This window comes from Tachysurus vachellii, chromosome 13 (genome assembly GCF_030014155.1).
Source record: "Tachysurus vachellii isolate PV-2020 chromosome 13, HZAU_Pvac_v1, whole genome shotgun sequence".
NCBI classification, from domain to species: Eukaryota; Metazoa; Chordata; class Actinopteri; order Siluriformes; family Bagridae; genus Tachysurus; species Tachysurus vachellii.
Window position 1 is genome coordinate 6,940,635 of NC_083472.1, and position 19,193 is coordinate 6,959,827.

The following is a 19,193-nucleotide window of genomic DNA, read 5'->3' on the forward strand; positions in this document are numbered from 1 at the left end:
CAATGAAGATTTTTTTAAAGTGAAAATCGTTTAAAATATTAAGATTTAGAAAAGGTTACACCCTGTACATGTGCCAACATTTTTAATGTACTTATGAACATTTTTCTTCATCAATAGGGCAATGAATCTTAAAACAGGCTCTGAGGTCCATGACCAGCAACACCAGCAGTAAGAAAAATATCCTGAACACCACTGGAGCATGAAGAGAACAGGCTAGGGGTGATTTCTTTCTAGTCCAGTCTGTAGGACATGATATGATAATATGAAGCGTTGTTTTAATGTGAACATAAATAACACAGTCATAAAATAATAGACACAGTCCATCGAGATTTAGCATATTATTTTATTTCTAATGATCACAATGTTTTAATATTAATAAAAGTGCAGGATTTATAATGTAGACTGACATTAGCAATAAAATGCAACTTCATATAAGCGGGTACAAGTTTTTGTAATATATTAGATATAAGGTCATTCAAGGCGCTTGAGTCATTTTAATAGTTCTAATACAATATATTTGTAATATTTAATATAAATGTATTTACAATTAAAGTCTATTTAGACATTGAGGTCCCGTGGTTTTGCAACCAACAATGTAGCATGTTTCAAATTCAAGACGCTTAAAAGAAAGTTCATCTGCTTCATAAAAACTCAGTCAAGAAAATGGAATATTTTAAGTTTAATTTTTTAGAAAGTAAAAACTTGAGATCAATATCCAAAATGTGTCATGACAATTAAAGTTAAAGTGAACAACCGAGTTCATGTAAATTAAAGGGGCTCTCATATTTTACAGTGAAGGTCATGTTCATTCATGCACATGAACAAAAGTGTTTTATAAAAGAGTCTAAGGCTGATTTGAATCCTTTATTTGATTCCTTTATTTGAATCTGACTCTAGGTCACGGTGTTGTCACTTCACAGCTACAGGGTCCAAGGTGTGATTGTGATTTTGAATTACTGCCTTCATGCATGCTCTCACCATGACCATGTGGGTTTCTTCAGGTTGTTCGGTTTCTGCTCATTCACACGTGTAAATGTTTGTATGTTTGTGAATCGTCAAAGATCCTGGGATAGACTCTGACCAGAATAAAGCAGGTGAATGAATGAATTCAGTAAAAATAAAATCCAGGAAAACTCACTTTCCTGTCCTTATTTTAGGAACAAAAAACAGCCTGATTCTATATATGAAATTAGTTATAACTTGCTTAACCTGTGTTGAAGATTTTGCCGAAAGTTTGCAAATGGATTCTCCAAATCAAAGCCCACTTCAAACTCTGGCTTCCTTTCAAAAGTAAGAACAGCCAGGAGGATAAGCAAAGAGGCTGTTAGTCCCCAGATCTGGTGGATCTTGCCTGTGACAGGGTCAGTGTAAATGAAACTGTGTACATAGCTTGCTGTGTCTGGTAGAAGGTAAGCTGAGTGATTAGTCTCCTTCATAAAGAACTCCACAGGCACAGAGAACACCTCGCTCACTTCATCAGGGTTTGGTCTTGCTTGGAAGGAGTCACTGATGAAAGCCACCACTGGAGTCACCAGAAGGCCTCTCTGTGGGAAATATTGAGATGAAGGTGAGGCAAAGCTTTTTCATTAACTTATGAGACAAATGCTAACAAAATCCACATTAAGTTAATGATCTGACCTAAACCAATGCACCTGATTGAACAGAGGACAGAGTTTGCAAACCACTTCTACTCCATCAGGAGGAAGGCTGATCTCCTCCAATGCCTCCCTCAGCGCTGTGTCAGTTTCATCCCGATCGTGTGGATCGGCTTTCCCTCCGGGAAAACACACCTCTCCAGGGTTGTGTTTGAGCTGAGAAGAGGAACAGAAAAATGTTCTGTAAAAAAAAACAAAAAAGCAAACAGCTCAAACACTCTCCATAAAAAATGTACAAGGCTATAAAATGATGCATGTAAATAAGAATATATGATAAAAGGATGCGGTATGGGGTTATTACGTATGCCTAATATGATATTGGTTAAGGTTTTGTTACACTGCAAAAGACAAAGACCACCAACATTAAAACATGGAGTACGTCAAGGAATAAATTTTGTAAACAGAACCGGAATATATAATGTACATAATATTACAGCCTTATATTATATTATATGATGTTGTTATATTAAGACCTAAAATCTGAACTTTAAACCACAAATTAGGTAATAAGAAATAAAAAGTAATTAAGAAATTATTAGGAAGAATTAAAATTATATTAATGACATAACATCATGTGGTAGCCTATTGGTTAAGGCGTTGGACTACCAATGGGAAGGTTGTGAGTTTGAATCCCAGGTCCACCAAGTTGCCACTGTTGGGCCCCTGAGCAAGGCCCTTAACCTTCAATTGCTCAGTTGTATAAAAATTAGATAATGTAAGTCGGTCTGGATTAGGGTTGCAAAGGGGCGGAAAGTTTCCTGCAAATTTCCGGTAAATTTCCGGAAACTTTCCACGGGAACTTAATCTGGGGAATTATGGGAATATTCAAAATTGGAACATTTACTGGAATTTAAGGAAATTTACAGGAATTTATGGGAATTATTTGGAAATATAGGGAAATGTATATAAACTATATCATATACAAACATGAATAAACATTTTGTTTGGTCATAAGCAGACATGCATGCAAGGTAATACAAATTTTAAAAATGACATCTTGACTGATTGTAAGATTGAATTGTAAGTAGAGCTTTAACTGATTCTTTCACTGAGTAACACAAAAGCATAATAAACATTATTATGCTTGTAATACACATAATAAACTTAATTATTGTAATAAACATATTTCCCTATGATTGCTGTAAAATGAAAGCATCCCCCACCCTTGCCCTTCTAAAAAAAAGTCCCAATCAAAATGTAAAATGAAGAATTTTTTTCTCAAGCTTATTAGGTCTCTGCTTCTGTTATAGTCAAGGCCTGGAAAATGGAGGTGAACAGCCCCCCCCTAGTGATATATGGATTTTTTTTTATTTCAGTGAGTGTGTGTGGGGTCATCAAATTATCTGTGCATGTGGTAACACTCCTAATTTACTGCCTATTAAGAGTTAGTAAGGTAGTTATTAAGTTTAGGTATTGGGTACCATTAAGAATGTAGAATAAGGTAATGCAGAATAAGGCATTAATATGTGCAAGATTTCTTTAACTACATTTAAGTTCCTTGTTATAGGCAACTCTGCATGTTTTTAAAATTCCCAGTTTATTTCCATATATTCCCGTTAATTCCCATGGAAAGTTTCCAGCCTTGAAAATTCCCGGAATTTTGCAACCCAACTCTGGATGTAAGTGTGTCTGACAAATGCTGGAAATGGAAATGATCATCAGGTGAGGACTTGGCACTAGGGACCCCAAATCATTAAATCTGCCATTAAAAAGTATAAAAATAATGAAATATCAGCATATATTATAGTCTCAAATTACGAGTTATTAGGTCGAAATAACATGCACAAGGTCAACATTTGAGGAAGTGAGATGAGATGAAAGTCCACTCACTTCAGTAGACCGCACAGTCAGGAGCACATGCACTTCACCCTGTCTCAGGAACAGAGGAATCAGTACTGACGCCTTCGGAAAGCGGGATAAATACGAAAAATCGTCTCCAATGTCGTGTTTCATTAAAGACGATATAACCTCAGCTTTCACGCCCATATTAGCTACACAACATAGATATCTATGCCTACACAACCGGTTGCTGTCATCATGTCACGTGGTCACACTTCCGCACTAAACAACATGGTCGAATGGTATTGGACGCTGACCGACACGTCACACGTCGTCAGACACAAGTAGGCGTGGCTAGTCCTGTTTCTCTTACAGATCTGCTTATCATGCGTTATTCATTCTCCTGGAATGGGACTGACTGTAGATCAGCAATTAAAGGGACCAGGAAGTAACGTGTGTAGAATGCATTATGGGAAATGTAGTGTTGTTTGAATCTTTTGTATTATTAGATTTAGTTTGCATTCATTCATCATTCATTCATCTTCTACCACTTATCTGAACTACCTCAGGTCACGGGGAGCCTGTGCCTATCTCAGGCGTCATCGGGCATCAAGGCAGGATACACCCTGGACACACACACACTCATTCACTCACGCACTCACACACTACGGACAATTTTCCAGAGATGCCAGTCAACCTACCATGCATGTCTTTGGACCGGGGGAGGAAACCGGAATACCCGGAGGAAACCCCCGAGGCACGGGGAGAACATGCAAACTCCACACACACAAGGTGGAGGCGGGAATCGAACCCCGACCCTGGAGGTGTGAGGCAAACGTGCTAGCCACTAAGCCACCGTGCCCCCCTGCTGACATACATGTTGTACTAAATTAGTTGCTACTACAGAAACAATAATGTACCAGAATGAGCTCATTCATATAAACCTGAGATGTGAATTAAATCCAGTGCGGCTGTCAGATCTGATTTTATGGAAAATGAATCAACACCTTCAGACTAGTCAGTTTTGAGAAGGTTAATTAACTCGTTCCTTGTCCGCTGAATGGAAGAAAACCCAAGCAGCCTTTTGCTGAGTGGTTAGTTTTTGGCCAGTTATAAGCACAGCGGTCTGTCATCCACGATTCATTGTGGTTTCATAGCAGGATGTTTCACAGCAGGAAAAAAAAAGTGTGTATTCAAACTCTTTAAAGCACCTGTGACTGGACGTAAAGTTTCCCACTCAGGAGCTGAAAACTCTGTAAGCCCCACGTCAGTGTTAATCATCTGCTGCTGTTTCATACAGAGGCTTTGGCACCTCAACAAAATTGACTTCTCCCTTGATTAAACCAGTGGATGGACTCTGCATATCTTTATAATGTCAGGGAAGGATATTAGTGTTATCCTCTTGTTACTAATCTTAGGATGGAACTGTGTACATGCGATAAAAGACCAGAAGCCTGAATTGAGTGACCAGGAGCTGTTCTGGGGAGCAGACCAGTATGACTTCGCCATCGTGCTGCCTGCTGGAGATATTGAGTGCTTCTGGCATTTTGCACACCAAGGCGAACACTTTTATCTCAACTTTATGGTAATATACAGCTGAAATTGTTCAGGTTTTTTCTTCATGCCTTGTGGCTTTGTAGCTGGAGTTTGGAGGAGAGCAGATTAATAGAGTAATATTTTTTTTGAATTGTAGTTAGCACATAGCTAATAATCTATACAGAATTTGGAACAAACATTAGTTTTTGAAATAAAAAGTGATAAACGTTATGAAAAGTGAAAGTCGTTTAAGACAAACTAAAGGAGGACAAGGAACAGTTTTAGTCACCATATGGTGATTCAGTGTGCCAGACCAGAATATGTGCTGTGTAAAGCAAAACATTTTAGTTAGAGGAATATTTTGTCACTGTTTATCTAGTGCTTTTCTAATTTCTATTTAAAGCATATCTGTAACGTGTGATTGCCATGATTTGCATTGACAAATATGATTTACTACATGTTTCTATAAAGCGTCTTATCTGTTACCTGTAAACTTATAATTAAAGCTTGAAGGCAGTTGCCGGGATGCCAATTAATGTTTATGCAGAATGTGTTTTTTACAACACTTTCATGAATTCAGATTACACAACTGTATTTCACAAATGATATTATTTAAAGCTGTGCAATTCATCCTTTCAAAGAAGGTATTACATTTTGAGAAAGAAGAATATGGGAATATATTGTTATGTTATCTATGTTATACATACGTCTTAGTATGACCATATAACTATTGGAAAAGCACAATAACTGACAATACTGTTTGCTGTGTTGGGTAAAACTACATAAAAACAGCTCTAGTCAGAGGTTATCTAATATCTGTCTCATCTCATCCTAAGACCTTTGGGTATTTTGAACTTTTTTTGTTTTGACTACCCTTTGAAATCTAACTTTATACATTACATACTTTATATACATTATGTACATTATATACTTTAAATACATGAAATCTTTATATATAATTTTTTTGGTTGTGCATTATATGCTACATGTTATATCAATGTACCAATATACATTATGTGTTACCAGCTTATACTGTACTGTATGTGTGCATGACTTTATGTCCATTATGGAGGTTATTATGAGTACATGTCAGTAAATAAGCTATGCACATGATGTGTGTGTCCAGGTGCAGTGGGCAACAGGGATGGGTGTTGACAGACACCTGTCAGTCACTGTAAATGCTCCAAGTGGCCTTATTGTGGGTTCATTAGACGATGCCACAGGGGAGATTGCCTTCGGTGCTAAAGAGACTGGTGAGTAAGAGATCGCTGTTTTGATCTGTAAAATACTCATAAAACCCAGACTGAAAATTCTCTCTTCCTTAAAAGAGCATTTTCTGCCTACATTTTTTTGCACTTCTTTGTGATTACTTATTATATATATACTTTTACTTTTACTTTGCCTTGTGTTGTTAATTACATAATTGCACGAAAAGTTAAAGAAATTATTATTATTTTGAATTAAATAAATTTATAACTTACATTTAACTGCATTAGGAACACAAAAATTCCAGTATGAATTATTTTAATCATTAAAAAACAAAAAAGAACTGCCAGAAATGTCTAGTTTTGTAACGACATCTATTATATTTAATGCACACTTTTCTGCAGTGTATATTAACACCACATAATATTTTGCCCCAGGATTTTATCAGATGTGCTTTAGCAATTTCCACAACCGGTTTGGCAGCATGCAGATCTTCATGAACTTTGGTGTGTACTACCAGGATTCCAAGAAAGATGACGATAGGAAACAGTTGAATAACACACTCGATACCATTGATGTAAGATACATGATGAATCCACAATTGCATTATCTAATATCTAAAATGAATCCACTGTGTATGGTTCTTAGACTTTAAGCATAATTATAACTTTAATTATAGTTTTATAATCTATGCAATTTTATGAAGACATTCTGAATCGAATGTCTGTGCAGGTCAGCTCCAACCGGCTGCAGTCTTCTGTGTTCCACATATGGCGTTACTATAGCATTGAACGCATGAGAAGAGCAACTGATTACTACCTGCTCCAATCCAACTCGAACTACGTCAGCAATTGGTCGGCAGCTCTCAGCCTCGTCATCCTTTTGGCGGGATACTTCCAGCTCTTCTTCCTGAAAAGGCTTTTTAACACCAAGCAGACCACAGAGACGGAAAAACCCCGCTGTTGAGCTATTCTTAACAAATGATGATGGTCACATGGTTCATAACATAAAGGACATGTTTAGGGGTTTTCCTCACTAGCACTCTCCCTGTGCTATACTTTCATAGTCAATGAAATGTCAATAAAAAAGAATGGAAGAAAGTTCACAGGTGCACTAATTTTTTGCGGTTTAAAATTTGAGAGACTGAATTGATACCAACCAGATGTTAAGACTTTGTTTTGATACCAACTAGATGTTGGTTGCATTATAAGATTTTATATTAGAGGTCTGTTATTTTATTTAAGCCTGAACGTTTTCACTCAATTAGATGAAATTAAAATAAAAAGAAAAACTTTGTGGACACTTTACCATCACATCTATATGTACTTTTTGAAAATCCTATTCCAGATTTATTCCCCCATTAATTTAATGCTAACATCTTCTTCTCTGAAGGCTTTCCACTAGATTTTAGAGCATTAATGAGGTTCTATACATTTGTGTGTTTCCAACAATTGGAGTTAAAACCACAAACCTGATTCTGGTCAAATGAAACCTCCCATATTGTATATTTTCAGGTGCTGTGTTGCCCTACGTGTCCTTGAACAGAAGCCAGATCAGTGTATGTGTGTGTGTGTGTGTGTGGTAAGAGTCTGCGACATGTACTGCATGCTTTGTGCTGTAGTCCTCCTCATCTTTCCAGTTTTGGGACAGAGGGGTGAAAGTGTTTTAGATCCTTCAAACGGAGGTCGTGAGTTTTTTCAGGCAGCAGATCACCATGACTTTGCTCTTCTGCTGTCTGGCACAGAGTCACAGTGCTATTGGCACTTTGCTCGTCAGAACGGACGCTTTTACCTAACTTACATGGTGAGTTTGAACTTCTTTGTATATACTTTTATACTTCTTTGTTATTTGTTTTATAGATTAGTTTTTTAACTTAAAATGAAACCTGGCAGGTTTTGCAGGAATTGAGGAACTGTAGTAAATGAATTGTACAGTGACCTTGCTTTGGTTTTCCTATTGCTTATCAGTTATTGTACAGTTATTGACTTAGCTGATGTGTTTTTTCTATTCTACAAAATAGTCAGCAATGTTTGGACATATTTAAACTAAGTTAAAGGGAATTATAAAGCTCTTTAATGTAGTTATGTGTTTATGTGGTGTATAACCTCCAGGTTCAGTGGGTGTCTGGGATGACTGCAGGCAGACACCCGGCGGTCTCTGTTTTCTCTCCTAATGGTGTCCTCCTTTCCTACACTGATAACACTATGGGCCAGATCAACTTTCAAGCAAAGGAGACCGGTGCAGCAAACCTCTCAGTTAACATGATTGTAGTTTAGATTTGTCACAACAGATGAACAGCACATTTAAATGTTTGATAATATGAGCCAGCATGGTATAGTAAAGTAATAAATATAGACAGATTGTTGCTTTAAAATTCTGCTTGCAAAAAAATGTACATTCCCCTACATACACTTTTCAGGTTTTTACCAGATGTGTTTTGCCAACTATCACAACCATTTCGGTGACATGCGAGTCTTCCTGAACTTTGGGGTGTTCTACGAAGAGGAGGCTGAGACACAAAAGGAGAATGAAATAGATGAAGAGGTTCTAAACAGCACTCTTTCCAACATTAAGGTACATAATTTAATAGTGACATGTTTCTGAGTCAATCACTTATCACTTACAGGCTACTTTATTTGGAACACCAACCCCCAGTTCATGCAGTTACGCAATCAGCCTAACAGCTGACACAGCACAGTAAATCATGCAGATACAGATACAAACTTCATCTTCACTGTTTTGGTATTTTAGCTGTTTGCAGCTGACAAGAGTGAAAGCGTATGAGGTCTTCTGCTGTTATGGGTAAACCACACTATAGTTCAGCATGTTGTGCATTTTATAATGCTTTTCCACTAGCCACAGTTGTAACGAGTGATCGTTTGACTTACCTCGGTTCAAATTTGTCCATTCTCCTCTGATCTTTCTCACCAACTAGACATTTCCACCTGAAGAACTCCTGCTGACTGGATGTTTTTAGTTTTTCGCACCATTCTAAGTAAACCTTAGACACTGGTATCTGTGAAAATTCCAGGTTCTGAGATACTCAAACCTTCCTGTCTGATGCCAACCATGGCTAAATTTGCTAAAAATTGCTCACATTTGCTCACATTTTCTCCCCATTCTGATGTTTGACATGAACATTAACTGAAGCTCTTTATCTGTATTTGGATGATTTTACTAACTGTGCTGTTTCAGTATTATTGTCTGGTTGGATTACTGCATGCATGAGCAAGAGTACAGGTGTTCCTATTAAAGTGGCTGGTGGTTGTACATAACTCGGAGGGATCGGCTACAATAGTTTATGAGTCTGATTTGAGAATAGACATAGAAATGAAATTATAACACAAAGAAATTTTACTGTTCTTGAACAATTGTACTGAATGCTGCATGCGAAATAGATAAAGGTAATAAACCACTTGATTAAGAACATACACTCAACATCAGATGTTTAAATCCTTCTTCATACATATTTCCAGTATAGTACTTTATAGTGTCTCTCTTTCTTTGCCAAGGATATTTCAAATAAGATACGGCTCCGAATCCAGCACATGTGGCGCTTCTATAATGTAGCACGGATGCGTAGAGGGGCTGATTACTTCTTACTTCAGTCCAAATCCTACTACGTGAACGTCTGGTCTGTCCTCCAGAGCTTAATCATAATCATGGCTGGATATCTGCAGCTCTTCTTTCTCAAGAGGTTCTTCAGGACAGAAGAAAGCCAACATCGCTGCTGAGACGAAATTAGCTAAACCCCTGAAAGTGACTTGGTTCCTTTTTGTGTGCTCTTTGAGTTCTGATTTGACAATAAAATAGGAAGGAAGTAAAAAAGAGAAAATATATGGTCAAATGTCTTCAATAAACTCACTTGATATTTTGAAGTTTGGACTCTCATTTTTTTCTTTTGTCATACCTTACTATGTGTAACACAAAGCTAGTTAAAATCTCATGCGTTTCACATTAGTGGATATAGAAATATAAAATAAAATCCCCCCCTGATGCCTACAAAGCCAAAAATTTACCAGCTCTCACTCCTCACACTGCACCTCGCACTCTCAGATCTACCAGCACTGCTCGACTGGTCTCACCATCTGTCAGGGTAGGAGGTAAGTATACAACAAGACTCTTTTCTGTTCTGGCACCGAGGTGGGGGAATGAACTTCCCCTAGGGGTCCGTACAGCTGAGTCACTGGCTATTTTCAAATGATGTTTGAAGACCTACCACTTCCTAAAATACTTGAAATAGCACTTTTGCTTCCCTGTTTGTTGTATGAGTGTATTAAAAAAAAAATAAAAATTTTGAACAGTGTTTTAGGGTCATGGTATCTTAAGTCTATAACCTAATAAACTTATTTGGTCAAAAAGTTTTAATCCAAGATTCACAAAATATGACTTTTTAAAGCGTGTTTTAAATACATTTTGAAAAGATGAGAAAACTAGAAAATCCTGAACGGGGGTTACAGACTGTGTCCGATTATGTCATGTTATCCCTGCCTGTCTGCGTTGATTTCCTTCAGGTTCCTTGACCTCCTCCCATCTGGTAAAAACATGGGGTCTGAACGTATAAATATGTGTGACGTACTGCCTCAAGCTTAGTCGTCGTGTGATCTTTGAGCATTCTACACACCACTGAGTGGAGGAGGTGCAATAAAGCTCTCAAAACCAGGCGTGGTTTTGGTTACTCTGAAAGCTGGAGTTCTCGCAGTTGCATTTCATTGAGGCCAGAAGTTGAAACTGTGCACAGAAAGTAAGTTTATCTTTATCTAATTTATGTGTGTGTCATATCAGCACATTCTACCTTTATTTTCTTCTCTCTGATGCCTATATACACTATATGTTCAGTACATTCAAAGTCCTAATGTAAGGATTGTTTAAATGGCTTAATGTTCCAACTTGTTTAACCTAAAAGCTAAGATTAATAGATGTTACTTTATAACTGCAATGGATTTGTGACATTATATCTGCAAAGGAAGAAAACAAGAGAACACAACCGCTGTGACAGCTCAGTGCTTTATCTGTGAATGTCTTTTAAGCTTTTAGGTTACAGAGGATTTCTGTTGTGAAACCATGTGCTTTCCTTTGTCAACTTCAAAACTGAAAGTGCTTCTGAAATTTGAGCAACTAGTGACAGTTTCTTAGATTAGTATCAGTTTAGTGTGATTGTTCCTGTGTTACAATAGTTAGTTTAGAATTGGGTTTAGATAAACGGCAACAATTGAGCATAAAAGAAAGATAAAATGCTGAATGGGGTGGAAAAAACATCGTACCATTCTGAGGTAATTACACAAAGTATGATGTGGAAGTGTGACTCTGCACCTCTTAAGAAGTTTCACTTCCATTCTTCTGCCTTTTTATGTCACGTAAGACAAACTTTTCAGAATATTTTAGACAATCTTTGAAATCTGTTTTTTGCTGAATCTAAAATGATATTCTTTAGAAAAAAAAAAGCCCTTAGGGACTCACACAAATAAATGCATTGAGAAAGACCACATACTTTTCTGTGTTCAGACTTGTGCTTATCTGTAGAAATTTCAAATGAATTCTGATGTGTTAAGACTTAACACAAATTTCAAATGAATTCTGATGTGTAAATTTCACACATTACATAATTTTTCCATTAATTAAAAGAAACACCCAGAGCAACACACAATTCTGAAATTCTTAGTGCTGACTATGACATAAAAAAAAGTTTGGGAATTTCTGACACATATTTTTATTCTCATCTTAGTTTTATCCTCAATTGCACGTTAAAAGAAGTCTTTTTTATTTGTAGTATGACCACTTTTAATTTAAATTAAAATTTTAATTGCATCATTTGAAGAAAAAAAGGAAAATATCAAATTTTCTAATTAATCATCAACATATTCTCTCATTTCGTATGTTTTGTTCTATACGAAACGATTAAATTAAAAAAAGAACAGTGAAAATTCACACTTAAAGGTAAGTATCTCTTGCTGTATAACAGTAGTATAGCAAGTTTTTTTTTCACTGAGAAACACAAGAACAATAAATAAACTATGCTTTTAAAACTTCCAGGCAAGAAACATATAAGCAACAGACGCAAACAGCAACTGACAACTAAAGCTTAAAATTACAAACAGAGCAAATGCACACCTTAAACAACAGTCATTGCGTCAAAACAAAAACATATACAGTATGAGTGATCAGTGAACATGTGGCAAGATCATGTTATGCTCTGGGCTGATGTATAGTGAAGCTCTGTGCCATTCTGTGCTACCAGGACAGAGACATTTGCGTACAGAGACAAGTAAAAACATCTGCATTCTACATATCCATACATACCTACATCTGTGTACTACATTTTGTCATATCTCATAGAAACCTAGAAGCCTTTATTTTGTCACATATACATTACAGCACAGAGAAATTCTTTCTTCACATATCCCAACTTTGGAATTTCGAATTGGAATTGGTAGCCGAGCACAGCACCCCTGGAGCAGAGAGGGTTAAGGGCCTTGCTCAAGGGTCCAACAATAGCAGCTTGGCAGTGCTGAGGCTTGAACCCCGATCAACAAACCAAAGCCTTAACCACTTGAGCCACCACCGCCCTAAAAAAAAACCTGCCTGTTTGCTTGGTGCCATTTCACTTTGAAATATTCACTAATAATAGGGCTGGGTTATAAAGAGGGCAACAGCAGAATAGCTTACATTTAATGTGTTTTATTTTTAAGACTGTTCCAATTAACCTGTACATCACTGCTCCATATGACTAAGTTATCTTGCATGTATGCAGGACTATTGTTATGAATTAGTCATTGTTGTGTTTCAAAACTTGTACTTAAAAAAAGACACAGTCAAAACACAATCAAAGCAACATAATATTCAGAAGTCCAGAGCAGACACAAACAAACAGGTTGGTAAATAGATGAAACAAGGCACCCATGTCAGCTCAGGTCAAGACAACCGTATCATACACCTGAGGATGACAAGACAGAATCGACAAGGTCTGAAACAAGCGTAAAGCAATCTATTTATAAACATGAAACAAACACAGTCACTAGGCAAAGGTCACATCATTACAGTAAAGTTCAAACTTTGGGCACTGGAATAATATGAACATAGATATGAATCATTCAGAGATTAAATAAAAGAGATTCCCCACCATCTAGTACAACAAATGAAGCTTCCTAAATGAGTAGAATAACCAGCATGTGAAGATTACAAGAACATTATGTATCGAGTTTATTAAATGGTTATGTATATCAGAGCTAAAAAACCTGGCTTAATTCACCACCAAATAACTGACTTTGAGTTTTGACTGTGATTTTTTTTTTAGCTAATTTTTAGACACGTGGGTGTCATAGTGATAACAGACATGCATGTGCTGCTATTGTTGTTAGCCCAGTCACACATGCTCCATGCTCTTTCCACATCTGTTTTATAACACCAATGTAATGGTTTCAACAACCAGAATATGAGACCAGAACTCTGTGTTCATAGACTTATTTGCCTGTATAGCTATGGGCATATAGTGTACATGAGATCTAAAAAACTCCTGATACTATTTCTAAGGGTTGTTGAAGGTTTGCTATAATAACAATTCTCAAGGAATTCGTACCATCTCACTCACAATACTGTCAAAAAATTTCTTTATCCTGGTTATGGTTATGTAGTATCAACAGTGAGTTCTGGGTGTGATGTTAGAATATAGCCTGGCTGAGACTGCTGCACACAAATTCACACACTCATTTACATCAAGGAGTAATTTTGCATAGTCAGTCCCTCAGCTGTAATGTTTTAGGTGGGAAGGAAAGAATACGGAGAATATGTCAGCAAAACAGTAACTGAAGCTTAGGATAAAACCAAAGGTTAATCATCTTGTTGAAACCTGAAAATCATCTTGTTGACTTCTTTACTTGCTTGAAGCAAATATATTTGATCCAATATTCTTTAGAAGTAAGTCAGAATCCTGTCAAGCACAGACATGAGCAATTGAGAGCCTTACTCTGAGGTGGCTTTTTGGCGGTCCTTGAATATGAACACATAGTGTAATATAAACCTTAACACCTGAGTAACCACTGCTTCTGTTCCTTTTCTGTAGCCATCATGGATATCATAGACCCAATCCTGAGCATAGCAGAAAAGTTGTATTGTCTTTGTAGTGAGGTGAAAGCCAACAAGAAGCGCTGTAAGCGTCTGTCTGAGCGTGTGTCCTCACTGGTAGAGCTGGTCAAAGTTGTGAAGTACAAGGGTTTTGGCAAAAATCCAGATATTGTACAGCGAGGCTTGCGAGAACTTAAGTTTACTTTGGAGTCGGCTGAAGAAGTTGTGAAGAAATACACCTCATCCAGCTGCCTGAAACGCATTGTGAAGATATATGATCTTGGAGAGGAGTTTGGGAGCTTAAACGAGCGCCTGAACGATGCGGCACAGCTGCTGTTGCTGGCCCTGCAGGTGGAGCAGAGAGACAAAATGGATAGAGTGTTCAAAGAGGACAAGAGGAGAAAAGAGGATGAAGATGACAGAAGACACGACTATGAGGAGCTTCTAAATTGTAGGTATTTTTCTGCATAAAGTAAACATATAGGCTTTGTTCTTAAACATATGGGCTTTGCTCTGAAAAAGTTATTTTTTTTTAAAGTGCTTCAGTCTTTGGCTGATGAGAAGGAGAAAACTAAAGTGAGTGTGGATGCTGTGCATGTGAAAGTCGAACAAACTCAGAAAGACGTTCAGGACATTAAAGGCATACTGGAATCATGTAAGTCATTAAATCAGTGATGTATTTGAGTCTACCTAAAGACAAAGTGTAACATAAAGTCAGTGTTAAAACAGTAAACAATTTGTCTTATATGTGCCTGACAGTGAGAAGACCCAGCCTTCATTTGCAGGACATTAGAGAGATCAGACCTGAGGAGCTGACCTATGACATTCCCATTAAGCCAATCATGAAGACTGACAGTTCTGAATTGTTCAAAGGAGAGTATAACAAGTTCACTGTCGCTATCAAGAAATATGCATATCCAGTGAGCACCAGCCCAAAGTAAGTTATATTCACATGTGTAGGACTCTCTGAATAAAAAACTGCCTAAAGAGATTCCATATTAAACCTTTTCTGATAGGGAAAATGTCTGTTGTAGGTGTCTAAGAGCAATATGCCTCAATCATTTGTCAATTTTTTTATCCAGTCTTTACTTTGATTTACTTTACTAAATGTCTCTTAACAAAGTTAGGAATTTTATATTTTCATTACAAAACAAGGTTTCACTTCCAAAATCTGTCTCTCTGACTGTATTTCTTTATTGTTCCAAGTCAACTGAGGAGCATTTTTAACAAGGAAGTCGAGACTATGAAACGTTTCGAGTCACCCCACATATTGAGGATGTTTGGGATCTGCGTTCAGAATGAGAATGGTAAGTTACCATTTGAATTTTATTCATCTTCAGTAAGCATTTAAACCTCATCAGAGTTTCTGTGGATACAGAGTCTAGACTGGGAACACTGGAAATTTAGGCTGGATTAGGCATATACTAGGTTAGGTTATGATAAATTGTCACCAGATGTGAGTGACTGTGTGCATGATGTGTTCAATCCAAGGTGAATTCTTCGGTATACTGGTTTGCTCTTTTGACAACCAACCATTGACCTATTTCCCTCAATTTTAAAAAAATGTATCCTGTAGGGCCAAATCCAACCTACCTTATAGTAATGGAGTTCTGTGAAAAGGGCAATCTGAGGCAAGTGCTTGACGGTCCCAGCAAACTACCCTGGGAGAGAAAAATTCACATGTGTCTAGATGCAGCACAAGGACTATACAGGTATCAACCAGAAGCATTTACACAGTATTTCTGCCTTGCTGATCTTTAATGTGATGTCTTTAATTAGGGCATGTTTTGAGTCAAACAAGCCAGTTATTCCTGTTGGGGAATGATAAGTTCATCATGATCACTCATATCTGCTTCTCCCACTGCAGACTGCATCAGTCAGAGGAGAAGTTTAAGGTGCATGGCTGCATCACTAGCAGCAAGTTTCTAGTGGGAGCTGGCTACAGAATAAAGGTATTGTCAGTATGTTCTGTTATATTGGTAACCATTAGAAGCAAGCAGGGATCATTAAATTAATTAAACGTTGTTAATTCAACGTAATAAAGAAGCATTTTGGAAAAATAATCTTTAGATAAACATGACATTTTGTTTGAGTTGCAAAACACACATCAATGGCACAGTTGGAACAAAGGAACATCTAACAATTTTGGCTTTATGACGACATTTGTTCATTCTCCATGCTCTCTCAAAAGAGTCAAAAGTGTTCCTTCTGTTTACTGAGATTAGGATTAGAATGAGGTGTAGCATCGCGTTAATTCAATATTATATAAAGTTAATTCTGTCAATGGATGAATAATCCATAATGAAAAAGTGTGTGTGTGTGTGTGTGTGTATTTCAAGCTTGGTGGATTTGAGTTGGCAATGACAGAAACATCCCTAAAGCATAGTAATGGGAAGAAGAACAGCTCGATGGCGTACATTTCTCCACAACAACTAGAAAACATAAACTATCCTTATGACAAACCCTGTGAGATCTACAGGTAAAGAATCACTTCGGTGAAAACACAAACATACTGAGTCTTATTATTTTACTTAACAGTACAAATCAGTAGTCTAATCTGTTTGTGTATGTGGTCTTCACAGTTTCGGCATTGTCCTGTGGGAGATAGCAACACGGCAAATCCCCTTTAAAGGCATGTAACAATGGCAATATCACCCATCATCAGGATAATAAACACATTCTCAGGATCTCCATTTCTATCTATCTAAAGGAATATTATGTTCCTATGAGTTTTCATATTCATCTTGCTTTTTATACCTAGATTGCACCTCTTATCGTACCATCCATAAGAAGGTGTTTGTGGAGAAGACGATGGAGCCGCTGCCACCTGATTGTCCCAGTCAGCTCCTGGACCTGATTAACGCCTGCCGTTCGTTTAATGCGTTCCAGAGGCCTTCTGCTGGAGGTACAGCCACTTTTACTATTAGACTATGTGAATAGACAAGAATAGAATAGACTAGAATATAACTGAAATATTATTAACAGGTAAGTCAACTACAGTGATGTAGTTATGCTGATATTATGGCACACAATCATAAAAGCAAGATGTTTTTATATCATGTATAGATAGATTCAAATAAATTCTGAAATCATGATTTATTGAAATTAAACTGTTTGTAAGTATTAAATTATGCATTCCTTTTCAAAATTCATTAAAATCATGTTTAGACTTATTCTAAGCCTTACTTGTGTTTTTCACATTTCCAGTGTTGGTGGACAAGCTGCAGAAACTAGCACAGCAGAATGAAGAGGACTAAAGCCAAAGTTCACCCACATCTTGGCTCAGCAAATGTGTACAGTTTTGATACAGAGCATAAGATGCTCAAAATTAGATATCTTTTTTCCTGGACTCGTTAGCATTAAATGTTCCTGGATATCACATTTAATTTATACTGAAAAATGTGAAAAAACCTACACTAAGTAAATGTAAAGTCTGATGGTGATGGCATTTTTTTTATTTGTTTGAGTAACACATAATGTTTAAATCTGCACAATGAATTGAAATATAATTAAACTTTTTTTTTTTTGGTTCAGTCAGTCAAGTGATAATTAAGGAAAGGAGCGCACTCAGACATGTTGTTGTGGGACAATAATCAGTGGAGTGGTGTGATATTACAAACCTGAAATGACACCTAAGACCTTTTCTGAAAATGTTGAATGGATTTCTTCTTACAGACAACTTCACCATATAAATTTTTTTCTTAAATAACGTTGTTAAATCCCTTTTGATAATTATAGTTAGATTACCTGGCACATCTACCATTCAAGTCTAGGTAACTTATCTGTTACTTTATAAATGAGAATGCATTAGAACAAGCTGACTCACTTTGCTTGAATCAACATCTTCTGATCAGTCAGATTTATGATTTATCAACAGGGAAGTGCTGTTGTGGAAGAAAAATATTTAAGATTATGATGCAAAATTAATAATTTTTCAGTCATGTCCTGAATTGTTTTATTTCACTCATGCAACACTAATATGCTGTTGATTGTAACGTGTATTAATTTAGGAAATATATATTTTGTATTTGTTTAATTAGGTATAATGTTAAGGAATATCTGTTAGTTGCTGTTATTACTGCTTTTATCTAACCTATAAGTAATCATTCCCGCACTAACATTTTATTCTGTCTCTTGATGTTAAAGAACAAAAAATGTGGTAGGCATGTGGTAGCTTAGTGGTTAAGGTCTTGGACTACCAAGTTCCAGGTAAGCAGGTTGTTCAATCCCAGGTCCACCAAGCTGCCAGTGTTGGGCCCCTGAGCAAGGCCCTTAACGCTCAGTTGTAAAAAAAAAATAAATAAAAATTAGATAATGTAAGTTGCTCTGGATAAGGGTGTTTGCCGAATGCTGTAAATGTAAAAAATCTAGATTGTTATGTTAAATTTTAAAGAATACTTCAAAGCTGCTGAAAATGTATCAATACATTTTGACCGATTCCAGCTGAGAATTAAAAAGAACTATGATATAAAAATTATTATTATTATTATTAGTAGTAGTAGTAGTAGTAGTAGTATCATTAACAATAATAATGGTAATAACAATAATAATAATAATAATAATAATAATAATAATAATAATAATAATAATAATAAAATCATCATCATCGTCGTTGATGTTCTAATACCAGCAACTGGATACAAGAACCAGAGGGAATCTACATTTCATCTCAAGGGATAATTGCCAATGTTTTCTAGGTGAATCACAGCCACTCATGAGGCGTGGTGGAAAATGAGGTGCAGTTTTGGTAAGTCTTATGTAAATTCTTCCATAAGAAGGATGGGCTATGATAAATATCTGCTTCTTCAATGACAGACAAGCAGAGAAATCTGTCTGGGGAAAAAATAAACAAAAAAAACATCAAATGAAAAATAAATCTCAGTCAACTTAATAGGCCCAAATGTATTGTTGTTAATAAAATTGCAAAGCAAGCTAGTGTTTAAGAAGTCAGTCCAG

At 36.6% G+C, this 19,193-nt stretch overlaps 4 protein-coding genes across 4 annotated transcripts; 3 read left to right on the forward strand and 1 right to left on the reverse strand.

The window, feature by feature from the left end:
* Positions 1–328: 328 nt before the first annotated feature.
* nudt7 (nudix (nucleoside diphosphate linked moiety X)-type motif 7) lies at positions 329–3,719 on the reverse strand. Its single transcript, XM_060884977.1, has 3 exons — positions 3,486–3,719; positions 1,653–1,811; positions 329–1,544 (listed from the first exon to the last, which is right to left on the reverse strand). The coding sequence occupies exons 1-3, from the start codon at positions 3,639–3,641 to the stop codon at positions 1,194–1,196; spliced, it is 666 nt and encodes a 221-aa protein (XP_060740960.1). The 5' UTR covers positions 3,642–3,719; the 3' UTR covers positions 329–1,193.
* Positions 3,720–4,680: 961 nt separating this feature from the next.
* Positions 4,681–7,483, forward strand: LOC132855969 (transmembrane emp24 domain-containing protein 6-like). Its single transcript, XM_060885288.1, has 4 exons — positions 4,681–5,019; positions 6,097–6,223; positions 6,614–6,753; positions 6,909–7,483. The coding sequence occupies exons 1-4, from the start codon at positions 4,807–4,809 to the stop codon at positions 7,140–7,142; spliced, it is 714 nt and encodes a 237-aa protein (XP_060741271.1). The 5' UTR covers positions 4,681–4,806; the 3' UTR covers positions 7,143–7,483.
* Positions 7,484–7,723: 240 nt separating this feature from the next.
* On the forward strand, positions 7,724–10,054 carry LOC132855872 (transmembrane emp24 domain-containing protein 6-like). Its single transcript, XM_060885138.1, has 4 exons — positions 7,724–7,979; positions 8,288–8,414; positions 8,596–8,750; positions 9,689–10,054. The coding sequence occupies exons 1-4, from the start codon at positions 7,737–7,739 to the stop codon at positions 9,908–9,910; spliced, it is 747 nt and encodes a 248-aa protein (XP_060741121.1). The 5' UTR covers positions 7,724–7,736; the 3' UTR covers positions 9,911–10,054.
* A 708-nt stretch (positions 10,055–10,762) lies between these two features.
* LOC132856317 (mixed lineage kinase domain-like protein) lies at positions 10,763–18,711 on the forward strand. The gene is made up of 11 exons (XM_060885853.1): positions 10,763–10,920; positions 14,236–14,688; positions 14,776–14,892; positions 14,997–15,174; positions 15,444–15,544; positions 15,814–15,949; positions 16,105–16,189; positions 16,577–16,716; positions 16,820–16,869; positions 16,999–17,142; positions 17,445–18,711. Exons 2-11 carry the CDS (start codon positions 14,241–14,243, stop codon positions 17,492–17,494), a joined length of 1,449 nt encoding a protein of 482 aa, XP_060741836.1. The 5' UTR covers positions 10,763–10,920; positions 14,236–14,240; the 3' UTR covers positions 17,495–18,711.
* Positions 18,712–19,193: the final 482 nt, after the last annotated feature.